The sequence below is a fragment of the Papaver somniferum genome, chromosome 1, assembly GCF_003573695.1.
Source record: "Papaver somniferum cultivar HN1 chromosome 1, ASM357369v1, whole genome shotgun sequence".
NCBI lineage: Eukaryota > Viridiplantae > Streptophyta > Magnoliopsida > Ranunculales > Papaveraceae > Papaver > Papaver somniferum.
Window position 1 is genome coordinate 127,756,003 of NC_039358.1, and position 14,876 is coordinate 127,770,878.

Sequence of the window (14,876 nt, forward strand, 5' to 3'; positions counted from 1 at the left end):
GCTATATTATACACATAAATGCGTCTATCAGATACCACTCTTTAGCTTTCTCATCGAGAGAGAAGTGAATAAAATGTAACCTAAGCACATATTTGGAGACATCGGATAGTTCATTGTGTCGCAAATCATTTCAAAGTCTCTTATGTGGGTATACATGCTCTCATTCTCTAACCCCCTAAAAATACGAAGCATGCCAATAGTCTCAAGTCTAATATCAAATTGGACCGTAGAAGCTGGTATAACTACACCTGGGTCACGCATTACTCTAGACGGGTTCAAACGATTCTTAAGGGTTTTTACCGGGACCTCGTTATCATTTTCATTAACCATATCGGCAAAAATAGAATTACCGCCTAAATCTGTGTGACGGGTTGGACTCAAATTAAAAACGTCGTTATCCTCAAGTCTATCTCCTACCCGTTTCCAATGACACATACACAAGTAGAAACACTATTGGTAACCAAAAATTTGTGCACATGCAAATGCTGGGGTTCACTAATTTAGGTAAGCTTGGGTTCACTTCCAAACCCTAATTCTGCCTGTTTGAAGAACTTTTTTCCCACCAAAATTCATTTCAATCTGTTTGCTTCAAACCATTATTCTAGCCAATTTTGTTCCAGTCAGAAGACCATACCAGGCATGTTTAGGCTTAAGAAAGATACCCATTCAATCTCAGCATTTTAGTCTCAGTAGAACACCATTAATTCTCAAACCCTAATTCTGCCATAACTTTTCCCGCCAAAATTTAAAATTCAAACGAGGAAGATAATGGACACCCCTTATTCAGCTCTGGTGTCCCTTTAGCAGTTAGGTTGCCCCTTAGTAATTAGGATGTCCCTTAGCAATTTTTGGGGTTAATTTAGCAAATTACAAGTTTTCTGGGGCGTTTTTAACACATCTTCCGGGTGCCTTTAGTACTTCCTTCCTGGGGTGCAAATACCACTTTTCGAGCCACTTTCGCCACAAAAGCTTGTTTCTCCAACAACACCTACAAAAACATAAAATAATCAAATAAATACGAAAATGGGTACTAACAATATAGAAAATTGAGATCAAAATAGACAAAAAAAATGCGTCTTTCAACATACCTACCAAGCTATGAATTAAGCATAAGCTCATGAATTTTTTTACAAACATGTTTAGCTTTGCTACAACTCCCATGAACACTTCTAAGACAACTTTTTGCACAAAATCTCTTAAGCTTGTGAATCATGGTTTAAGTTTTGAGTATTATTGAACACCAGTTATGCTTAAAGGTTCAAAAGTTACTAAGTGTCACAGGGCCGCACTACCCAAATGCAATACCGACCTTGACAATGACAATTATGCTCCACAACACAATTTTATCCAACTCGCACTTAGCCAATACTTCAACTACTAGACTAAATCTCCATTCAGCCCATACTAAATAGAGGTTTTGCTCACAAATTTTTCAAGCCTTCAACCAAATACACGCACTCCACTTGATGCATAAACAATATGCCAAAACAAGGGAAACATGCACCAACAGTACTTAGATTTAAACTAGTTCGTATCCTTTTATTTATTGTACAGTTAGGGTTACACACTCTTCTTGTTCCGTATTACCCAATCCCTTCATAAAATCAGGCTTATATAGTCTTACAAAATCTATTTACAAGTAACTGTCAGGCAGTTACAGATTTGCTTTACACCAGGCAGTTGGCCAACCGTGACAACTGATCCAACTATATTCTAAAACCAAACAAACAGGTCATATCCTTTAGAAATGCATAAATCAAAGAAACTTCCGAATAACCAACACGAAACCGTCAAGGCCATGTGCCCGACACATGTCATCCAACCTTGTTGCACAATGATTGCCTTTCCAGCCAAAGTCCCGCAATCATTGCTAAGCATCATTCTCCCAATGATGCAAGTGTGCTAATGCAAGTCTTGCTTGCATGCTTGCACGCCTCATGCATACAAGTTATATTCCAAACTCATTTGGCATCTCTTAATGCTAATCTCGCATCTTTGGTCATGTCCAAATCCTGTTTGGCACATTCCATTTTCTAGCTGCAACTCAGACATGCGCCCCGCATATCTGACCTTGGCCAAGTTACTGATAATGCACAATTGTTGTGCATTTCCACTTGGACACTTGACAGCCATGTCATAGACCTCCCCCACCAGCTGAACTCGACGCCCTTGTCGATTCTTTTTGTTGTAGGTAAGCCTAAATTTGTTCTTCAAATTTCCACAATGTAGTATCCTTCTCCCAAGAAGCTTCGAAGTATGGAAACCCTTGCCACTTTATGAGAAAATAAGTTCTCCTATTCTTCTTGATTTTCCCCTCAACTCGATCATCAAGTATTGCCTCTGCTTGCTTGTCGAATTGTGATCTGATTACTTGTGGTGCACGCTTCGCTTGTTGTCTCGAAGTGTCCAGCAAATCAGGATGGTACTTTTTCAAGAAGCTGACATGAAAATTGGGATGCACTTTCAACCGTTCCTGCAACACGAGTCTGTAAGATACCTTAGCAACTCTTTTCATCACTTCAAAAGGAACATCGTACCTTGGAATTAGGCCTCTATGCACTATCTTGCTAGAAATCTTCTTCCAAATTTGGGGCGTTAGATTCAACAACACCATATCTCCCATCTCAAATTCCACATCTCTGCGATGTAAATCAACATACTTCTTCATCCGTCTCTACGCCTTGGATAAGCTATCACGCGCCTGCTCAGTCATCTCCGTTTTTGACCTTGCATAACGATATGCTTCTGGATAGGAAACTTGATTCTTAGCCTTCAGTACCTCATGAGGGGTTAATGGTTGCTGGCATGTTGTTAACTCAAAGGGACTCAACTCTGTTGATGAACTCTTGTGCAAATTGTAACAAAATTGGGTTGTATCCATCAATGCCACCCAATTTCCCTGGCTTGCTATCACATAATGACGCGAGTACTTCTAGCAATGTATTTATCCTCTCCGTATGAACATCGGTTTGGGGGTGATTGCTAATAGAAAACTTCAGTTCAGATCCATGCAATCCGAACAAGGAAGTCCATAACCTACCCGTAAACAGTGAGTCTCTATCACTCACAATATCTTAAGGAATTTCCCAGTACTTCACTACATTCTTGAAGAAAAGATCCGTTGCAATGCATGCCTTAAAAGAATGAAGACAAGGAATGAATTGTAGCATACTTCAAAAAGCGATCAACGGCGACCATTATCGAGCTAAAGCCTTGCACCTTTGGCATCCCATTGATAAATTCCATCGACAAGCACTGCCATGGCTTGTCTGGAATCGGAAAAGGCTGTAGCAATCCTGCTACACTTCTCCTTTCCGTCTTATCCAGTTGAAACACTAAGCATGTCTTCACATACAACTCAACATCTTCTTCCAATTTAGGCCACTAATAGGAACGAGCTATCAAAGCATATGTTCGCTCCATGCCTGGATGACCATCCAAAATGGAATCATGCGTCTCTCACAAGAGTTACCTTCTCAATCCACCAGAATTGGGTATATAAGTTTTTCCTCCTTTGGAATAAATGACTCCATCATCTAGCCAATATCGACGAATGATCCCATTACAGATCTGCTTAGTCAGGCGCACACATGCTTGATCATTCTTCGTCTCTTCTTTGATTCGAGGAAACAACTCTGCGTCAATCGTGGTCAGTGCCGCAACATATTCTGCTACCAACTTTCTGCTCAACGCATCTGGCACATAATTAAGACTTCATGGCTTATGCTCGAACTTGTAGTCGAACTCGCTCAAAAAGTCAATCCATCTTGCTTGTTTTGGCGAAAGTTTCTTCTGGATGGAAAAGAACGTAATGGCCACATTATCCGTCCTTATGATGAAATAGGTTCCCAACAGATGGTGCCATGTTCTTAGGCAATGTATCACTGCCAATATCTCTTTCTCATGCACAATGTATCGTCCTTCAGCATCGTTAAGCTTACGACTCTCATAAGCTACCAGATGGCCATCTTGGACCAAGACTCCCCCTAGAGCCATGTCTGAAGCATCAGTGTGCACTTCAAATGGTATACCGAAGCTAGGCAAGCGAAGAACTGGTTCTATCGAGATCGCTTCCTTCAGTGCATCGAATGACCGCTGACACTCGTCATTCCATGCCCATGATTTGTCCTTCCTCAACAAATCTGTCAACGGGGCTACTTTCTTTGAATAACCAACTATGAAGCGCCGGTAATAGTTAGTTAAACCCAAGAAAGAACGAAGCTCTCCAAGATTCTTGGGCTCGGGCCAATCCATAATGGACTTTGAAAAAGCGGGGGTCTAACAATGCTCTAACAACCTTTACCTTTTTCTGGTCCATATGTACACATCCTTGCGATATCACATGACCAAGGAAAGTAATTGTGATCTGGGAAAACTCACAGTTTTCCTTCTTCACATACAAACTTGCTTCCCTAATCTTTGCAAACACTTTACGAAGATGCATCGCATGCTCTTCCAAAGTGTCACTGTAAATGATTATGTCATCCAAGTATACCACTACAAATCGGTCGATGTACTCAACAAACACATCATTCATCAGGTTGTAAAACGTTGCAGGTCCATTCAGAATTAAACGGTACTCAAATGAGCCATACCTAGTTACCATTGCAGTCTTTGGTTCATTTCCTTCTGCTATGTGCACTTGATAATAACCTCAGCGCAAATCCATCTTGGTGAAGAACTTGGCCTTGGATAATCGATCAAACAAGTCTGCCACTAGCGGAATTGGGTACTTGTTCTTCACAGTTAGCTTGTTCAAAGCCCTATAGTCTACACACATACGAAGCGAGCCATCTTTCTTATTTTGGAACAGAACCGGAGCACCAAATGGAGATTTAGACGGTTGTATATAGCCTGCCTCCAGCAGTTCAGAAATCTGCTTGCGCATCTCCTCAAATGTAGCGGTGACATACGATATGGTGCTTGCGCAGGAGGCCTCGCCCCTGGCACCAACTCAATCATATGGTAGATCCTACGCCACGGTGGTAGCGTCTTAGGAAGTTCTGCAGGCATCGTGTATGCAAACTCTTCTAAGACTTCAGCCATTCCATCCTCAACTTCTACTACCTTTCCTGGTTTTATCTCAACCAACACGCCTATGAAAGTATCCAAGCCTTGGCGGATACCTTCTTTCACCTGAATTGCAGACAAATATGGCTTAAGTATCTTGTCTGGTTCACTTCGCCTCACCATAGAGACAAAATATGGGTATTGAGGGTGTTGTATCAATATCCCTTTTCTATGAGGTAAGGACGACACTTTCGCCGCGTAAAAGAAATACATTCCCAATATCAGGTCATAATCATCCATGACCATCACTAGAAAAACTAGTTTTCCTTTCCATTCTCCAACTTGAACATCTGCATTTCGAACTTTCTCTCGACTGGTTTGTGTTTCTGCGTTAACAGCTTTGATGGTGCTAGACACGCTAGTAACTGTTAAGTTCAATGCCATGGAAACATCTGGATTAATAAAAGACTTGGTAGCACCTGTATCAGCCATCGTTAATACCCATTCTCCATTGATCTTCACATCAATGTACATCAGTCCAGAAGACATCTTCTTCTTGGTGTGTGCTTTGCTCTCTAGCAAACGACTAATTGTTGCGATGTTGGCCCCTGCCAACATCATGCTGTTCCCAGCATCGTGTTGTTTCTCATCATCACTTGCAGCGTCTTCGGTACCCTTAGTGTAGTTCTGATATGTAGAACAACTCGTTTCACCCTCATCAAGTTGTTCCGAGGACATCCTTCGTGTATGGTTATCACTTGAAGATTCTTGAATATAAGGGTCACATACCTTTAATGCCAACCTTTGGCTTGATCTTCGTCCCATCCTTTCTAGGCTTTACACTCTCTCCGTGGATCCTTCACTTCAAATGCAATTTACAACCAACTTCAAGAACATCAACAAACTCGATCAACCTTATATATTTCAACGTGAACAGAGAGACCCTTAACCAGGGATCTGATACCCAAATTGTCACGGGGCCGCACCACCCAAATGCAATATCGACCTTGATAATGGCAACTATGCTCCACAACACAATTTCAGCCAACTCACACTTAGCCAATACTTCAACTTCTTGACTAAATCTCTATTCATCCCATACTAAATAGAAGTTCTGCTCACAAATCTTTCAAGCCTTCAATCAAATACACACACTCCACTTGATCCATAAACAGTAAACCAAAACAAGGGACAAATACACCAACGGAACTTAGCTTAAACTAGGTCGTTGCCTTTTATTTGTTGCACACTTAGGATTACACACTCTTCTTGTTCCGGATTACCTAATCCCTTCACAAGATCAGTCTTACAAAAGCTATTTACAAGTAACTGTCAGGCAGTTATTGATTTTCTTTACACGAGGCAATTGGCCAACCGTGCCAATTGATCCAACTATGTTCTAAAACAAAACAAACAGGTCCTAGCCTTTATAAATGCATAAAACAAAACAACTTCCGTGTAACCAACTTGAAACCGTCAAGGCTATGTGCTCGGCACATGTCATCCAGCCTTGTTGCACAATGATTGTGTTTGCCAGCCAAAGTCCCGGAATCATTGCTGAGCATCATTCAATGATGCAAGTGTGCTAATACAAGTCTTGCTTACATGTCTGCACGCCTCATGCATACAGGTTATATTCCAAACTCGTTTGGCATCTCTTGATGCTAATCTCGCATCTTTGGCCATTTCCAGACCCTGTTTGGCACATGCCATTGTCTAGCTGCAACTCATACATGCGCCCTGCATATCTGACCTTGGCCAAGTTACTGATAATGCACAACTGTTGTGCATTTCCACTTGGCCACTTGACAGTCATATCATACTAAGCCACTACAAACCATCATTGTACACGGTTCCATAATCCTGGACCATGCTGTATATTCTTCTATGTAATTTCAAGACAGACATCTCACATGTTTAAATGGATTCCTAATAAGAATTTCATTTGAACTGAGTAAGTGTTTGCTCGATTTCCAAGCAACCCTAGCTTGAATTCAAAGCTACCTAGAGCCCTAAAAATCTACACATAGAAAAACTTTTGCAGTTGGATTTCTTAGTCCCTGAAAATTTTATGTATTAGTTGATAAGCTAGAGTCGTCCTCTATAATATATGTTCTTCGTGAATTGTATTCTAGGTTACGACTTTGAAGACTCATTTAGGGATTCGTGAATCCCGGTCAGACTATCTTATAAACAGTTCGTGTATCCGTATCTTATTTTTATTGGTCTTTCAGGTTCTAGTTTTCTCATATCATGAACGAGATAGATAGAAATTACAAAATTCTCTTCGTTACCGGGAGACAAAACGACTGAGCGACATAGTCATTCTCGCTCGATGGACTTGATATGCTAGTTTATCAAGTGTGATAGCTAGTTTGGAAAATCCATAATGGACCCTTGGCATAAAACCAGAAAAGCAGGCAACCTAAAAAATTCAAATGGAAATTTTTACCACCGTTAGATAGTAAAATTCGGTACCACTAAACCTCACTGGTAATTTTGTTGAGTCCAATTTTGTGCACACTCCTTTAAAGAGTGTGCATGTAACAAATCAATGAGATTCAATCACTAAACCAACCGTCATCTATATAGTAAAATCTGTTTTTATTTTTATTTTTATTAATTATAATCCAATATTGGAAATAAATATATTTTGTAATATCTAAGGCATCCTAAAATCTAGGCATTCTAAAAACAGAAATTCGTTTTTGGTTATAACAACTAAAAGACGTGATGATCAAATCAGGTTTAGAATTATCAAGTGGTTTTTGGTCTGATGGAATCGCTTGAAGTCGAGGAAATATGCGACAAAGATGATTCAGATTTTCTAAGAATTTCAATTTCATTGAGAATTTCTTAGATTTATATTCTTCTACTATGCTCATATTCTTTTATAGGGTTTCGTCAACTTAATAAAATTACTTTTAAGGTTTAGAATGCAACTTAATGAAATTACGTTTTCAATGGCATTTTAAGGTTTCATTGGCTTTGGAAACTATGGTATCTGTTTTCAAACCACAGTACCTGTATGACAGGCTTTGGATATTGGGTCTGTTTTAAACATAATGCATCAAAAGGAAAACCATCAGCAATAGTCTCTGGACGTAAAAAATTTTATTAGCCGCGGTATGCTTAGTGTATCATTACGAGAGATTACTGGACAATCTCGATTCATGGCATCAACTTAACCAAAAACGAATTTCCGTTTTTAGAATGCATGGATTTTAGGATACATTAGATATTACAGAATATATTTATTTTCATTATGTTTTAAATTTTTACTTTTTTATTTACTGAAAATCGTACAATGTTTTAGTTGGTAACCGAGCAACAAGCTGGGCACCAACTCCTTTTTGAATAGCAACTCATTATTGGATTATAATTAATAAAAAATAAAAATAAAAACAGATTTTATTATCAAGCTTGTTATAAGGACGGCATGATTTATTAGAGGGGCGACATTATGATAGTAATGTTCCTTTAATTGGTTAGGGGATGTCCTAAAGAGGATGTAAATTGACTAGATTACCCTTTTCACCTTAAATCAACCAAAATCAAATCATTTTTTTTAAACCTAAAGAATCAAAAAAAATCAAATCAGTTTTTTTCATCATCTTCTCTTCTCCTCCATCAATCGTAACCTCCATTAAAACTGAAAATTTCATCGTCTTCGATTAATCGACGATTCGAAAAATGTTTGGAAAAACTCAGTTAGGGTTTAGTTTATCGTGTTGGATTTAAGTTAATTTTGTATCAAAAATTAGGGTTTTGTATGAAAATTGAAATTGAAATTTATGGTTGCATGTGAGTTACGGTTGGTAATAACTCAAATACGAACCGTAACTGTAGATTGGGTTGATGTTACGGTTGGTTTTAACTCAAATACCAAACGTAAGTTCTTAGTTTAGAGAAATATGTTCAGTTACGGTTTGTATTTGCATCATATTTATCAACCGTAATTGAGTTACGGTTTGTTACTCAAACAACCATACCAACCGTAAATAGTCCTGTGTCTTAAGAATTTATCAAATAATGATTTACGGTTCAAAAGTTAAGTTGACACACCAACCGTAGGGTAGTTACGGTTGGTCTCGATTCATTAGTTACCAACCGTAATTTAGTTACGGTTGTTGTCCAAATTTAATTACCAACCGTAACTGGTTTTATAATTGGATCTTCCCCAAATTTAACCAGTTACGGTTGGTATTCGATAACTTACGAACCGTAACTAAGAGTTACGGTTGGTCACGAGCAAAATTGCAACCGTAAGTTCTTCTGAAAATTTAAAAGTTTTGATTTTGTTACGTACTTTAGATAATTTTGAGCGAGAAAAAGCTAATGGAAACTAATTTAGAAGTATACCGGTTCACTGGAATCACTCATTTTGGTTGAGTGAATCAAAATTTAGGGTTTCACAAATATCACAAAAGTTTTTCTTTTTCTTCTCCTCTAAACTTTTTTCTTTTTAACTCTAAAAATATGATTTTGTTTTGATTTTGAGTTTTTTTTTTTTTTTTTATATAAGAAAAGAAATTCATTTTATTAAATCGTAGAATAAAGGTCTTTTTCTAGATTTTCTAGAATGTAATTTGGAGGAGTAGTGTACCAAACATTCATAGACTGATTTCTTACAGTTTTTGCAATTTTATCTTCCACAATATTAGCATCTCGCTTAACATGAGTGCATTTCCAATTGACAAAACTGCTAAGCAAGCTACGACAGTCCTGGATAACACTATTTGTTGTCCAGTTTATTCTCCCTAAAGCACCATTTATTGACTCAATGACATTCAAGTTATCTCCTTCCAGGTGCAAATCTTGGATTCCTTTCTGAAGAGCCCACTTTACAGCTTCTAATGCAGCCATTGCTTCTCCTTGTTCCTCATATGATCCCGAGGTCTGCATTCCTTTGGCTTCAATGAATTGACCTGCACCATTTCTCATTATCAGTCCAATTCCAATGGGTTGCAATTTATTAACAAAACTGACATCAAAATTAATTTTTATGCTGGGTCCAGTTGGAGGTTCCCAAACTGTAGTAATTGTTTCTGTATCAATCATCGCTGGTCTATTAGATATAGCTGCGGTTTCTACTTCTGTGATAAATTTTTTAACAGATACAATGAATTCAGCTGGCCTGAACTGCATGTTATCAAACACTATACAACATCTACTTTTCAAGAGGCACCATAGAGTGCAACTTATTGCTCTCAGAACAGTCTCATCATAGAAATTGTTAGAGCTAAAGATGTTTGTTAGCCAATCAATGAGACTATTATTACTTAACATACCTGTGATAGAGTGATTGAGGGAAAACCAGATTCTATGAACCACAAAACAGTTAACTAAGAGGTGTTGCATAGATTCTGTTTCAATACCACACATGGGACAGCTTGTATCAAAATCTTGACCATACTTGACAAACTTATCTTTAGTAGGTAAGCAGTCTTGAATACATCTACACAGAAAGTGTAAAACTTTTGGAGGAAGTTGGACACTCCAAAACCTTTTCCAGGGAAAATTAACAGACGATGAAGTCATATTCTGCTGAGATTCATCAAGAAAAATATTATAAGCAGACTTGACAGAGAACAAACCATTCCTAGTTCCTGTCCATCTAATTTGGTCTCTTCCAATAGCAGGAATTCTAATTTTGTTTATGTGTTCTACAACATCAGGTGGAAACAAGCTATTAAGCATATATAAGTTCCAGTTTTTAGTATCCTTATCAATTAGTTGACTAACTTTCATGACAGATGAGGAAAACATATCACTAGGTACACGTTTACCTAAACTAGGAACCCAAACATCCTTTCATATGTTAATTTCCTTACCAGTAGCTAGCTCCCAACAGTAGTTTTTCCTGATAATGGCTAATCCCTTATCAATACCCCTCCAGATCCAGCCACCTTTGCTACAAACCACATCAGAGAGTAGATTACAGGTAGGGAAATATTTGAACTTTAAGATTTGGTGCCAAAGAGCATCTTCATCCTGCAGAAGTCTCCAAGCTAATTTAGTTAACAAGGCAAGATTAAAAATAGCAGCCTGCCTAATATTTAACCCACCTCTATGTTTAGAATCAGCTACATTAGTCCATTTCTTAAGGTAAATGCCTTTAGTATTGTTATCTTTATGCTAGAAAAATTTTCTCTGAATAGAGTCTATTCTATCAGTAACTTTTTTTGGCATGGGGAAAACAAACATATGATGCGTAGAGAGGGACCCTAGGACAGTCTGACAAAGAACAGTTCTAGCTGGTTGGTTGAAATGTTTAGATTTCCAGACTGATAGTCTATCCTCATATATTTCAATCATGCCAGTAAAAGAATTGGTCTTATTGGTTTGTAACAGGAGAGGGACTCCAAGATATTTATCTTGAAGTCCCATTTTCTTAATTTTCAGGATATTTGTTATAGCTGTGATGTCATTATGACAAGTTTTAGGACTAAAAGCTAGTCCTGACTTGTCAAAATTAATGGCTTGTCCAGAAGCCTTGCTAAAACTTTCTAGAATAGAGTTAAGATGTCTTACCTCCTTAGGATTGGCTTTGGTGAAGATCAGAATATCATCTGCAAAAAACAGGTGAGAAACAGAAGGACAGGAAGGATTGTTTTTAGCAACCTTAATGCCTTTAATAAGATTATTATTCTCAGCTTGGGTAAGAGCTCTACTGAGGACATCCATACAAATAATAAAGAGGTATGGAGACAAGGGGTCACCTTGTCTCAAACTTCTACTAGGATGGAAGACCTTACCTGGTGAACCATTAAGCATGATTGAAGTGGATACTGTTGATACACACTGCATTATTAAGTGAGAAAAGACATCATTGAAACCCAGAGACTTTAAGCAGTCATACAAGAATGACCATTCAATCCTATCGAAAGCTTTACTCATATCTAGTTTAATAGCCATTAGACCTTTTTTCGATTTATGCTTTTTCATAGAGTCAACTATTTCATGTGCAATTACAATATTGTCTGTCATCATTCTATTTTGAACAAAAGCAGCTTGATATGGACTGATGATTTTGCTTAAGAGGGGTTTAAGCCTATTTGCTAGTATTTTTGAGATCACTTTATAAGATGTGTTACACAGACTTATGGGTCTAAAATCACTAGCATTTTTAGGGCAATTTACCTTGGGGATCAAGGACAGAAAATTATGATTGTTCTCTTTTAGCAAAAACTTACTACTGAAGAAGGACTGCACCATTTCTACTGTATCTTTATCAACAATGTTCCACATTTGTTGGTAGAAGCCAGGTGGAAAGCAATCAGGACCAGGGGATGTCCATGGTTTCATTTTGAAGACAACATCCTTTATTTCATCATGAGTAGGAATTTGCACAAGCAATTGATTATCAAGACTAAACTTGATTATCATCACTAAAGTAGGTTATCAATAATGAGGGTTAATTTGTCATTTCCATTTTTTTTGATAAGGGACACCTTGAGTGATCAAATAATAACTCTTTTTAAACTATTAGAATGCCGCCCCTCTAATAAAACATGACGCCTCTATAATAAGATTGTTTATTATATAGAAAACCGTAGATTTAGTGATTGAATCTCAATGGTTTGTCATGGACACCTTCTTTAAAGGAGTGTGCACAAAATTGGACTCAATTTTGTTTATTTTTTTACCTAAATTCACGCCGGAGTATGCGTTGCACTTTTATTACACTTCGATTTCACAAAAGTTTGTAGTCTTCCGCTGCCCCTATTCAAGCAAGCCCAAAACGAAAAATAGAAGAAATTAAAATTTCAGAAAAAAGCCCTAAAAAAGGAAAACCTCGATCAGAATCTACATATTAATCTAAAATTCTTCGATTTGCTGCTGAGTCAATCTGTTTTAGGTTACTCGTATGATTGGATTTTGTTGACAAATTGAACCCTTAATTCTCCATCTTCTTTGTTGCCCTAAATCTGAAGTTAAAATGGGTTGTGACGAAGAAGATTTTGTGATGGTTGATAAAGATGACGTTGATTCAGTTTCTTCAGATGATTCAGCTAACAGTACTACATCCAATCCTAACCAGGTGAGTCAGAATTCGCAGAATCTGTTGCACTCATGTATAAAGTTTGGTCCTTTTTTGTGTTAGAATTGTTACACTCATGTATTATGTTAGGTTCTTTTTTGTGTTGAATTTTTTCCATTCATTCATGGATAAAGTTAGGTTCTTTTTTTTTGTGTTTTAACTGTTTCACTTCGTCATTACAGGTTGCGATTTGTCAAAAATGTGGTGTTAGAGGCTACGCCAATCTCTTAATATACTGCGATGTGTGTCATGTTGCTGCTGAGCACACGTAGGTTGAGTTCCAGTTTGTTCTTTTTCTCCCCTTTCTCTCACCATGTGTTCGCTGTAATATTTTGATTAAATATTTTACTGAGATCTTCTTTGCATATTGTCTCTTCAGCTACTGTTTAGATACCTTGTCTAAAATTGATAAGAAGGTGGAGAAATGGTCATGTGGGGAATGCATACCAGCAGATAGACTAAGCAGGCTTACCTTGGCACCAACCCTTGGAGATGAACAAATAGAAGCTGAGCAGCCACAAAATGATTATAGTGGATGTGATACTTCAAAGAAGGTTTTGTCAAGTCCATCGATGGAAGACAACCTGTATGCTGATGGACTTCCGGTTATTGATCCCGTCTGGAGGTACGAGGTTTCTGTTATTTGTTTTCTGGTCCCTTGTCTGGTTTTCCAATTGATATGGTGGCAATGGTGCAAGCTTATGAGTACTGTAGGGCTAGGTATACGAGCCTAATGTACTTCTTATAGACAAGGACTAGATGTTTTACTACTATTAAAACGAGCTTTCTGATATTCTTGTTTTCATCTATTTGCCAAAATCTGTATAACTAGTGCTCCACCTTAACTGAAATTGATTTTTTTTATAGGGGAAGGTTTGACGTTAGTGGTGATGAGTACGCTCTTAAAGCACATATATCAAGCAAGGCATTCTTAAAGGCGTTTAAGGCTGCAAAAGCATTACCTTCGTTTCTCTGTGTGGAGTTGCCATCAAGAATTGATGTATGGCCTAAAATATTTGGTTCATCAGCTCCCACTGGTGATGATATTGCTCTGTATTTCTTTTCGGATAAGAAAGGGTAACGGTCTTGCTGTGCTTAATCTCTTAAGAACATTTTTTTCTTGGTTTATACATCATTGTTGATATTCACACTGCTCAGGGAGGAAAATAATTTCGTGGAACTGGTGGATGACATGATTGATTTGGATCTCGCACTCAAATTTGTGTTTGGTAACACAGAGCTTATAGTCTTTCCTTCTGACCAGTTGCCCAAGTCGCACTGCGGTAAGCTCAAAAACCTTAATCTGATGATATTGGTTACTTCATTTGTATAATGGTTCACCTTTCAACAATTTCTCCTGATTCTTTTGCAGAATTTAATGGGGCACCTTATCTATGGGGAGTATTTAGAAAGAGAACTGTTCCTGTTTAATTCCTCCTTTGTGTTCCTGTAAGCACCAGTAGTTACTATAAGCCTATCAGTTCTCCACTATGGTCTCTCTAGGTGTTTTCCTGGGAAGTGAAGAATGTTCACTTGGTCATATAGTGGAACTGTTAACTCAGTTAGTGCTTCATGCTTATTGTAAATGTTGCACAAAATAGTATTCAGCTCTGGAGTTTTTGAGTGTCCTGTTTCCTCGAGTTGAAAAGGTCCTCGAGTTCAACTCAAGTAATGACGGAATGGAAGATAATTTCTTTTAAGTGTTAAGATCTCAAGTGTTTGATCTTCTTTTCTATTTCCTTGGTTGTTTTTGAAGTTTTCTTGTTGGTGTTAACGTCTAATACCTTTCCCTTTTGATCTGTTATAGTTGACAGTTTCTGCC

General features: G+C 37.8%; 1 protein-coding gene across 1 annotated transcript; it reads left to right on the forward strand.

Annotated features, from left to right (window-relative positions):
• The first annotated feature begins 12,695 nt into the window (after nucleotides 1-12,695).
• Nucleotides 12,696-14,791, forward strand: LOC113300043. The gene is made up of 6 exons (XM_026549189.1): nucleotides 12,696-13,054; nucleotides 13,237-13,322; nucleotides 13,434-13,679; nucleotides 13,922-14,131; nucleotides 14,213-14,337; nucleotides 14,427-14,791. The coding sequence occupies exons 1-6, from the start codon at nucleotides 12,953-12,955 to the stop codon at nucleotides 14,483-14,485; spliced, it is 828 nt and encodes a 275-aa protein (XP_026404974.1). The 5' UTR covers nucleotides 12,696-12,952; the 3' UTR covers nucleotides 14,486-14,791.
• The last annotated feature ends 85 nt before the right edge of the window (nucleotides 14,792-14,876 follow it).